Here is a 10,502-nt window from a genome sequence, read left to right as displayed (position 1 = left end):
ATCAACACAAGAGCAAAGAAAGGTAAGATTTACTTTTACATTTACATTTTTTCATTTGATTTCATTATGTATAATTAGAATGATTTTGTTATATTTCAAATGACATGAATGTACATGTGAATGTAGGAAGAGACATTAATTAATCACGTACACATTGTTTAATGACACTGAAATTGATGCATTTTAATGCGGTAGTTTATGGCTATAGTGAAATATGCAGTTAGCTGCATGCAGTCAAAAGTAGAAGAAAATGTACATACTGAAATGTTAGTAAACACTATGCATACAAATGTCCAGTTATAAATATGCTTTGAAATGGTTCTAAAATTAATGTAAACTAAAACACAGAACATGTTTTTATTAAACCAATCTCTTCTTTTTTTAATTTCTTTCTCCAAATATTTTATTTTATTTATTTTTTTATTTTTTTTTTAAATTAAGTACCTTGATTAGACAACAGCTGCCAGTTGTGGAGGGTAAAAGCTAACATTTCTCCAAAACACGCCAAACCAACCACAGGTTTTCAAACTGCTGTTCGTGCTTTGTCATAGGGGAGCATAGTACATCGGAGGAAAACGCTATCTACCCTCTTCCACGTGTATGAGGTCACAGATGCCCACAACTGGGTAGTGTCTTGATTTACAGAGGAGAGTGAGGGTACTGCCATCCCTGCCACCATGAGATCATGGCCAATCTCTTGGACTCCCGGCCATGGATGGTGTGGCAGCATCTGCTTTCAAACACATGATCTCCCACTTGGTCTCCAGCAATTTTAATTTAAATTCCACACTTACTGGTTTCAAACATTACACATGGGGCACTGTGTCAAACGGTCATCCACAGTCACACTACAGCATTGGAATGAAAATCAGAATTGAAACCGAATTGAAAATGCTTTGACCATTTCTTCTAAAATAAATGGAAACTAAAACACAATATATTAAACAAAATTTAAATATACAGAAATGTCATGCGGATTATCATACAATATTATACAATATTATTTATAGTTATAATTTTTGTATTGCAAAATAAAAATACTCTTAAATGTCTGGCAATAAACAGCACAATAAAATGGTCTATTAAAGATGATTTGGTCCATTGTTTCTGATCCTATGAAGCTGAGATATGTAGTGCTGGATGGCGAATGATACAAATATTAACAGCAGCAGCGTGAGACAGGCACAGATACCTGATGAAGAGACACAAGAGCAGATATGTTAGTTGTCCGTGTATAAACTCATAAGTCACACTGAAATTTCCACAACAGAAATACTTATTTTTATATCAATTAAAATGTTCAGATTTGTGTTAGTGTACATTTTCTTTATTTTGCAAGACATCAAGACATAAACTCTATTTTATTGTACATTACCATGGCGGTCTCTTTTCTCGATATTCTGTAGTGGTGAAGGATTGATCCAAATACCTAGAATTAAAAAATGACAATAATATTGAAGAAAATAAAAAGAGAATGATCAGTGAAACCTGCCCTGTTTCTGCTTCTGCTTTATACTAACATAATAAATATGGTAAAATGTTCAGAAAAAAAATATGTACCCAGAAAATGTATTCGATATTCAGTCACATGTCCCTGCAAAAATTAAAGAAAAATATATAAATATATGAAATGTGCATTAATTAAATGGTATCAAAAAATTGCCATGCCAAGTGTGGACTTACCTGATAACATATAACAGTCAGAGTGGCATTGATACATCTACTGATGATAATTCCACCAGCAGTCACATTAATGCATGGGCTGTGGCACTCAACACCATCACTCATAAAGCTTCCTATGGGCTGAGAAAAATGCAACATCACATAAGGTATGGTATTCAACAACTGGTTGAATATTATCTGTAGCTAATTCATCAGTGATTTTTTCCTTTTTTTTTTTTAAATACATGATAATTTAAATTATAACACTTGTGCCTTACGATGGATTCAGTATTCCAGCTTTGTTCACAATCTGTGTCTCGGCTTGCATGCTCTGACTTTAGAACTTGTGATCCCTCTTGACAAGAATACTTCTCACTAGTTTCCGGCACTGATGCAGATTCCACTACAGAGAAAATAAATGGAAAACATACAGTATTTCACCATCCAATGTCATCACAGGATTTCTCCACTATCATACTATATCTGTCATATCTATCTATCTATCTATCTATCTAACTATTCATGAGCCAATATTTGAAGTCATATAGCCTTCTTATACGTAGAAAAGTGTACAAAATGTTTATAAATAATCCTTCCCAATCCTTATGTGCTCTCCCTACAAAGCGAACTCATTGTTTTAAAGCAAATGAAGCACTTTCTTTTTTCTTTTTTAAGCATTTTATTTATTATTATTATTATTATTATTATTTCTCCCCATTTTTCCCTAATTGGGTGATCTCCAGACAAAATCACCTTTTGTGCCACTCAGGAGCTCCACAAGCATTTTTAATCTTTTCTCCATCGCTAAGATGGGCAGACCAGATAGCAAATCCATGAAACAACATAATTTATAAAATGCCATTAAATAGTTTTGTAAATGTCTTCGGGGTTAAGGAGAAACTTTTACATATAAATAATGTTAAATTCCCCATTTACTGGGTTCAAACATTACACATGGGGCACTGAGTTAAACCATCATCCACAGTCACATTACAGTGTTGCATGTATTACGTTTAAGTCATGTATGTCATGCATTTTTGGCAGAAATCTGGTAAACCACTACTATTACTTCTACTTCTACAACTACTACTACCACTACTACTTCTAGTACTACTTCTACTACTACTATTTCTATTACTACTTCTACTGCTTCTACTACTACTTCTACTACTACCACTACTACTTCTACTGCTTCTCCTACTACTTCTACTACTTCTACTGCTTCTACTACTACCACTACTACTTCTACTGCTTCTACTACTACTTCTACTACTTCTACTGCTACTTCTACTACTTCTACTACTACCACTACTACTTCTACTACTACCACTACTACTTTTACTACTTCTACTACTACCAGTACTACTTCTACTGCTTCTCCTACTACTTTTACTACTTCTACTACTTACCACTACTACTTCTACTGCTTCTACTACTACTTCTACTGCTTCTACTGCTTCTACTACTACTTCTACTGCTTCTACTGCTACTTCTACTACTTCTACTACTACCACTACTACTTCTACTGCTTTTACTACTACTTCTACTGCTTCTACTACTACCACTACTACTTCTACTGCTTCTACTGCTTCTACTACTACCTCTACTGCTTCTATGGCTACTTCTACTACTTCTACTACTACCACTACTACTTCTACTGCTTCTACTACTACCGCTACTACTTCTAGTACTACTACTTCTATACTACACACACACACACACACACACACTCGCAGGTAGTAAAAATGTTGTAAAGGTTTGGTTAATGATCAGTGTGTGACAGCTGTCAGAGGGAACTCCCCTGAGACCAGCGTGCTTTTGGGGGTTTCCCCAACACTTTCCATCACCGGGGAATTCGACACTCAGAAACACTGTCTAAGCGAAAGTGCACAGTGTTTACAAACAAGGGCAAGCCATTTGTTTACATACTATACTTTTGATTATAATACTATAATCTAAGATTATAATATTCAGAATTATTATACTCTAAGATTATAATATAGCATAATATTATATCGTTCATAATATTACTTTATAATATTTATATTGTAAAGTAATATTATGAACGATTTCATTTAACAGGCATTAAATGCTAAAGTGAAAGCGCTCACGTGATATTCTAACCTGTTGAGAAATCATGTGAAAAATCATTTTAATAAGTTACAGCAAAGAAAGCTTAAAGTGGACTTGATCCCTGTGAAAAGAGTGACGCAGTGCGGTTATGGCTCGTGCGTTTTGGAGAGATTTCGATGAGCAAGCACAGTTAACTACGTCATATTTGCAATCTTCTAGCTTTATATCTATTTTTTAATAAATATAAACAAGGACTGTTACTTACCATGACTATAAATCGCAAGTGTAAGTAATACCCGTGCAATCAACTTCATTCTCACCATGCGGAAGTGTTATCCGAGGAGAAGTGTTATAAACTGACGTAGCTGCGCCACTGAGCTCCTTCACTGCATGTCAGGGATTCCCCTCGTCTCGTTTCGTTTCACTTTTGTGTATCGGTATATAAAACCATGCTGTTACACACCTCTGTATCACAGACTGACTGACAGCGATGAGGAGTAATAATCCCTTGCCACTTATCTTGCTCCTCACTTTTGGTAAGACTGCCTGGTGTTTTTTCTTGCTTGGACTAACTCATTTAGAGGTTGTTGTTGTTGTTGTTGTTGTTTGCCACAGATATGAGTTCTGATTTAGTCCTAAATGTACACGTAGGTGTAGGAGTCAGAAGTAATGACAGCAGTACGAGTCGTGTGACCCAGTCTATCTGTGGCGAAGACGCACTTTTGCGCTGTTGGGCCACGTCCAAGCCTGGAGTCCAGTACCGGTCAGTCATATGGTACAAGGTAAGCTTGCCTGGACACTTACTTTCTCAATTCCAGTCTGTCCTCAGTCATGTAATCTATTATTCTTTGTGAGTGCTTGTTGGTCCCCTATGGATTGTGGGATTGTTCTAAGAAAATAGATTATTTGGCCAGATTATTTGGTACACCTACCAACTTGTAGCTACACTCATTGGCCAGTTTAACCTTTATACCAATGTACACTTTGGAGTTCTACAATTACTGAATCTAGTACTTCTCATGGCTGCTACATACACGACTACAGGGGTATTCAACTCAAATTTGTGAAGGTCCATGGACTGTTTTAAATTCGACACATGGAGGATTAACACGTTTCTCAGTCCATTTGTCATTGAATATTGTTTTCATTGTCGACTTTTCTTTACACAAGCCTTGTCATCAGTTCTCTAATCAGACAAGAGAGGGTAAATAAAAAAAAAAATCTATGAAAGTCTGTGAAAACTCTCCCCTTTTTGACCTAATGTCTCTAACTCTGTAGCTAGTCTCTGGTTTGATGAGCTGACCTCATTATTTACAGAAACTGATTCATGATAATGAGTCAGTGTTTTTCACAGCAGTTAATAGCTGTCTTGATTTATGGAATACATTTTACAGTTTTGAAATGACTCATCAATTCAGGGTGTACTTGGTAAAATGGGCAGTGAGTGTTGGCACAAGTTAGTTCTACCTAATGAAGTGGGAAATGAGTGTAAATTGAACTTGTGTTGCCATCAGTGAGAATAAATGTTTTGTGTTTTATCCACTAATTGGCTGCAGTTTGTTGAATTTGTTGTGTTAAAATGAAAAACATTTATGTAATTGCTTTTTTACTCCATGACTAACATGGTGAGATATGTTCAGGGTATTCAGCTGGATAGAAATAAAAGAAAATGCTTTACTAGCCATCAGTGTATCTGCATGAGTAATCACATAGGTTTATTGATCTGATAGACCAGTTGAATGATGTAATTCACTGCATTTCATTTCTCAGGTCAGTGAGGCTCCCTCTCTCCAGTTAACTGGTCTAGTGATAAAGAGGCTCACACATCATAACAGCACTGTTCAAAGATATAAAGGTGTGGAGCGGGATTTGAAGCTGTTAGCGGATTCACAGAGCCTTGTTTTGCCTAATGTGACGCTGCAAGATGCTGGGAGATACCTCTGCTTTCTGTCTGCTCCCCTTGGTCATCAGAATCAGGAGGGAGAGATTCATCTCAGGGTCTATGGTGAGTGGAATGACATGAAGACACACACTTTCGATGTGGTTTCAAGTCACAAATTAAACTCTGATGTTTTGAATGTCGTATTGCTGTATGGGAATGAAAACCTATAGCCATACAGCCTTTTACAGCAGGCATGCCCTGTCTTATCTGTGGTTATATGGCTACAGGTTATCATCCCCAGGTAGGAGAAAATATTATTCCACTTGTTTAATCTCTGTAGTTAGTCTCTTCTTAGTCTCAACCATTTGGCTAAACTGTCTTGGCACTTGGTATACTCTTCGAAACCTGGTTCTTGAAAGGTTCTTTAAGAGTTCATGGGATAATTAAGAATGTTTAGCCTGTTTAAAGACTTCTACTTTGCTCTCTTTTGGAGAGAGAAACACTCTGGTGTAGTGTTCTAAATATAGGTTTTAGGGGTTCCCCCCAGAGAGACAACTGAAGTACCCAAAAGTATTTCTTCTAACAGCGCAACATTGACTGTAACTAAAGCTTTGTTTTCCTTTTGTCTTCCTTAGAGAATCCTGATAAGGATAATGGAACATCAAAGGAACAGGATACAACTTATGTAATACTGGCCATCACTTTACTTATAGTGGCACTGCTGATGCTGTATGTAAGTTATGTAAGTAACCTTTTCTTCCTCTTTTTAATTTTTTTTCCTCTGGTTTGTAGAATAAATCAAAACCAGGCAAGCAAATACAATCTTTTAAAAGACCAGCCAGTACTGTATTTAAATACCAGTAAAATATACAAAGAATGACATTAACATGCCAATGTCAGTATACTTCCAGACCGTTAATATTATTTTAATGTTTTCTTTTCCTTCAGACATGTCTAAAGAATACACTATTAAACCACAAAAGCAAGTTCTCAGAAAAAACAACAAAGAAAGTTCACCAAATTAAGGACTCTATCATTAAAATGGAATCAAAAGGAATTGTCTGCGCAATTGTGCCCCAGGAATACGTGTGACACTACAGTCTTCATGCTCTGGTTCTAAACTAGGAGACACAGAAGAGGAAGAAGAAGAAATGAACAAAATGAAAAAAAAATTGTGCTATGTGGACATTACCTAATGAGCAGATATTGTTCAGAACTGGAAGTGGATCTGGGACACGTGTGGTGTCCCTTCCAGAGTGATGTACCTTCCAGAGTGATGTCTCTTCCAGAGTGGTGTCCCATCCTGTGGTGTTGGGAGGAGGAGGGGGAGGAAGAGGAGGAGGAGGAGGAGGAGGAAGAGGAGGAGGAGGAGGAAGAGGAGGAGGAGGAGGAAGAGGAGGAGGAGGAAGAGGAGGAGGAGGGGGAGGAGGACAAGGAGGAGGAAAAGATATGTGTCCTGCTGTATTGTACCAAGCACTGATATTTCACAATTTCTTTGGTTTATTTAAGCTAAAAACATCAGCTTACATTTTGCACTGTTAAGTTAGATGTTGAATGTAAAATATTCAAATTCAGTACAAAGCAATTTTAAAGAGTACTTTGCTCAAATCATTTTAACCTACAGCTCTGGTACCATGTGTTTATTTAGTGGAAATGTGGCAGGGTGCTTAGAGGAGAGGGTGTAAGCAATTAGCCAACTGCATAATTAGTTTAATTAGCTGAGTAAGTTGGTGTTAGTTAGCCTTGTACTATGTGCATTCACTACTGTATTTTTCTTTTTATACCTTAATGTTTTACTTGTGAATAAAAGGCCAAATATGCTGTGGAGTTACAATTAACCTATGAATGAAAAAAGCTATGTTTAAAACTCATATGTTTCTGTGTCTGAATGTATGTTCTCATTTGCTTATTTACAAATCATGTTAAGTCATTTTACCACCTTTTGGCCCACTTTGAGGTAGGGGGCTAGTTCTGCACTAATGGCTAAATGAGTTGTAGACGATGATGACAATTTTTATTAGTAGTAGTATTAGGATTAGTATTAGTATTATTACACTATGTGTGGCAGCCTGGGAAAAAAAAACTGTCAAATGTTACTGTGCATGGCTGAATTCTGGCAAAAAATAAATAAATAAATAAAATTTACCAAGTTGGGTTTTTTTGGCCTATAACATGCTTTTGACATTTTACTTTATTTAACATCTGGAGATAACCAGACTTTAAAATTCTATAACTTGTGGTTGTTGTACACATACTTGCAAAAGTAACATAAATTTCAGTTCAGGAAAGCCTGTAGTTTTCAGAGCTTCATTAGTAGAAAGTGTAAAAAATTCTGATGTGAAGGGTTTTGCCAGGCCAGCTCACTTATGTAACTTTTATTTTCAGTTCAGTATCTGCCTTCTTTAGAAATAATCTTTAAAAAAAAAGGTCAGCGAGAAATATCATTGCTTTGTAAGCACTTTAAAATGTCACATTTTAAAAACACAATATAGCCTCACTTGTTTTGCAACTATAATATTTCTATAACCTAACATTAAACACATCTATCCTTTTACAACCATGCATGTAACCTTCAGCCTGCCCATTCATTCCTCACAAAACAAAAGCCTGTTTGTTCAGTTAAAGCTATAGTACATATGGTTTGTGTGTGTGTGTGTGTGTGTGTGTGTGTATGTGTAGGGTTGGAAAAACAACTCTAAAACATGATGTTTCTGAGCAGGAAAACATGTAATAGTAACTCACATTAACTCAGTCAGAGATGTCAAGTTCAGATATAATGGTGCTGAATAGAAGTATGGTGTTCAATCATATATTTCATCATCCTATTTAGTGTATAAATAAATAAATACCACATTATCACTTCTAATCATCTGCACAAGGATGGCTGCTTTTTTCAGACACACGTTTTAAAGCCTGGAGATTTTCAGTCTGGAGATTTATAGCAGTCTTGTTTTAATAGAACTACATTTCTTATAAGCCCAAAGGCAGTTTATGTTAAGATTAACAGATGTAGGTCTGAGCTCATGAATAACCAGCACCAAGACAGAATGGTGGTCTTTTTAATATCAGAAGCAGGAAGCCACTGCGTGAGTGTGATTAAATCATTTTTTCTAGCATGGTTCTGTGTGTATTTCTGATTTTTAACTTTTAACTTTAATTTAGCATTTAATGCACAGTCTAAAGAGGAGTAGGCCAGGTTTCATTTCACTGCAAGTTATATACTGTATATAATTGTGTATGTGACAAATAAAAATTTTGAATCTTGAACCTTGGTGGCTGTATGATGGTGGGAGTTTGGATGGGTTTGATTAGCTCTCCCAGTAGTCCATATGCTTTAATAAAAATACTACAGGATAATTCATACTTGGGATGCTGCGTTAAATGTGTTTATGTAATTGGCGTCAGGTTCAATAGTAGTCTTAATCAGGATGCAGTTTCCCTACCAGTCAGTGCTCACACTAGAAAAAGCAGTAAATATCGCCATCTAGCGGCGACATGTTGCCACTTCAGTCGTATGGTAAAGTGTGAAGTAGAGAGTTGTGCGGATGAAAAACCATAAATCTGTAAGCTATTACGTTTTACAGCATTATTATTATTATTATTATTATTATTATTATTATTATTATTATTATGCTACTGTTTAAAGCACTAATCAATCATTTTGGAGGATTTTTCTAAAGCAGTTTCATTTCTTTACATTTATCTAAGTGGTATTTAGTGTTTTTTTTTTTACTATTTCTTATTTGTTTATGGGGTTTCTGATGTTGTTGTTGTTGCTGCTGTTATTCTGTACAACTGATGATTAAGTGACATTTACGCACATTTGTGAATTTTTGGCCTCCTTTAATAAAATAATAATAATAATAATAATAATAATAAATGACTGGATCAGCTTCTTAACTTTCTTCTAATGAAAATAATTTACATAAATACTTTTTTTAAATAATAGTACTGTCTTTCCCAAAATAATTTGGTAAAATTACTGGCATCTCTAATTAAAACTTAAACACACTGTACAAACGAGCAGCCAACTGAAAAGGCTACCTTTAAATGAGTAACTGAAGACTCTGGCTTTAACTTCCCTGGTGGTCTAGTGGTTAGGATTCGGCGCTCTCACCGCCGCGGCCCGGGTTCGATTCCCGGTCAGGGAACTAGCGCTTTTGTATGAATATAATTCTTCTTCTTTATCATAATGTTTAACACTTTGTATCCTGTGGCCCTTCCAGATTATATTCCAGGCCTGCGCCAAATATTCCTAGAATAAACTCTGGATTTACCGCGATCCTGATCAGGCCAAACGATTGACTACAGAAGCGTAATTAAACCAGGTTTCAGTCCATCATCATCATCACAAGCTCTCTATGCGATGAGGATCTCCAGGTTGTCGTGGCCGAGTGGTTAAGGCGATGGACTAGAAATCCATTGGGGTCTCCCCGCGCAGGTTCGAATCCTGCCGACAACGTCACCGTTTTGCGTAATTTCCGCTCATGACTTTTTGAGCAGAACCAGCAACGCACACTCCTAAACACACTGAAAGCACGACCTCAAAATAAAACCGGACATGGTCTCCTTGTGAAGTAGCCTGTCTAATGAGCGTGAAGGGCCACAAGCACAGAAACTCAAATGAAACTCTACAGCTTCCTTCAGTCTGCACTGAGGCAATGATTACACATTCCACACTGCAACTTTGTTTTATCGACGATCCTCAACACGAACAACACGGACAGCAGATTAGTCATTCCTTTGTTAATTTTTTTTATACACTAATCAGTTTATACAGAGTTTCCTGTCTTCATACTGGTGCACTTAATACACACTAGACTCATTAATCCACACGGAAACGCGTCTCGCGCGCGCTCACTCTTCACACACTAGCGGATTTCAT

General features: G+C 36.4%; 2 protein-coding genes and 2 non-coding genes across 4 annotated transcripts; 3 read left to right on the top strand and 1 right to left on the bottom strand.

Moving 5' to 3' along the window:
* Positions 1 to 128: 128 nt before the first annotated feature.
* Positions 129 to 7,253, bottom strand: LOC128321039 (uncharacterized). Its single transcript, XM_053241559.1, has 7 exons — positions 7,240 to 7,253; positions 6,810 to 7,093; positions 1,941 to 2,065; positions 1,684 to 1,803; positions 1,561 to 1,594; positions 1,376 to 1,429; positions 129 to 1,192 (listed from the first exon to the last, which is right to left on the bottom strand). Exons 1-7 carry the CDS (start codon positions 7,251 to 7,253, stop codon positions 1,083 to 1,085), a joined length of 741 nt encoding a protein of 246 aa, XP_053097534.1. The 3' UTR covers positions 129 to 1,082.
* LOC113526532 (uncharacterized) lies at positions 4,121 to 6,815 on the top strand. Its single transcript, XM_026913658.3, has 5 exons — positions 4,121 to 4,271; positions 4,387 to 4,517; positions 5,506 to 5,740; positions 6,253 to 6,359; positions 6,566 to 6,815. Exons 1-5 carry the CDS (start codon positions 4,226 to 4,228, stop codon positions 6,707 to 6,709), a joined length of 663 nt encoding a protein of 220 aa, XP_026769459.1. The 5' UTR covers positions 4,121 to 4,225; the 3' UTR covers positions 6,710 to 6,815.
* Positions 7,254 to 9,696: 2,443 nt separating the features above from the next.
* Positions 9,697 to 9,768, top strand: trnae-cuc (transfer RNA glutamic acid (anticodon CUC)). Its single transcript has one exon. It is a non-coding gene; the product is annotated as a tRNA-Glu (tRNA).
* Positions 9,769 to 9,997: 229 nt separating this feature from the next.
* On the top strand, positions 9,998 to 10,079 carry trnas-aga (transfer RNA serine (anticodon AGA)). Its single transcript has one exon. It is a non-coding gene; the product is annotated as a tRNA-Ser (tRNA).
* Positions 10,080 to 10,502: the final 423 nt, after the last annotated feature.

This window comes from Pangasianodon hypophthalmus, chromosome 1, assembly GCF_027358585.1.
Source record: "Pangasianodon hypophthalmus isolate fPanHyp1 chromosome 1, fPanHyp1.pri, whole genome shotgun sequence".
NCBI classification, from domain to species: Eukaryota; Metazoa; Chordata; class Actinopteri; order Siluriformes; family Pangasiidae; genus Pangasianodon; species Pangasianodon hypophthalmus.
The sequence above is the reverse complement of the archived record's forward strand: the minus strand, read 5'-3'. Positions and strand labels throughout refer to the sequence as shown.

What these genes read in the sequence shown, in the direction of transcription:
- LOC128321039 (XM_053241559.1), bottom strand. An exon ending in TGACTGTTATATGTTATCAG is followed by an intron (nt 1,595 to 1,683) that starts GTAAGTCCACAC and finishes TAATTTTTGCAG; the next exon opens with GGACATGTGACTGAATATCG. An exon ending in CGAGAAAAGAGACCGCCATG is followed by an intron (nt 1,193 to 1,375) that starts GTAATGTACAAT and finishes TCTCTTCATCAG; the next exon opens with GTATCTGTGCCTGTCTCACG.
- LOC113526532 (XM_026913658.3), top strand. Translation starts at nt 4,226, where the DNA reads ATGAGGAGTAATAATCCCTTGCCACTTATCTTGCTCCTCACTTTTG. An exon ending in TATCTTGCTCCTCACTTTTG is followed by an intron (nt 4,272 to 4,386) that starts GTAAGACTGCCT and finishes ATGTACACGTAG; the next exon opens with GTGTAGGAGTCAGAAGTAAT. An exon ending in GATTCATCTCAGGGTCTATG is followed by an intron (nt 5,741 to 6,252) that starts GTGAGTGGAATG and finishes TGTCTTCCTTAG; the next exon opens with AGAATCCTGATAAGGATAAT.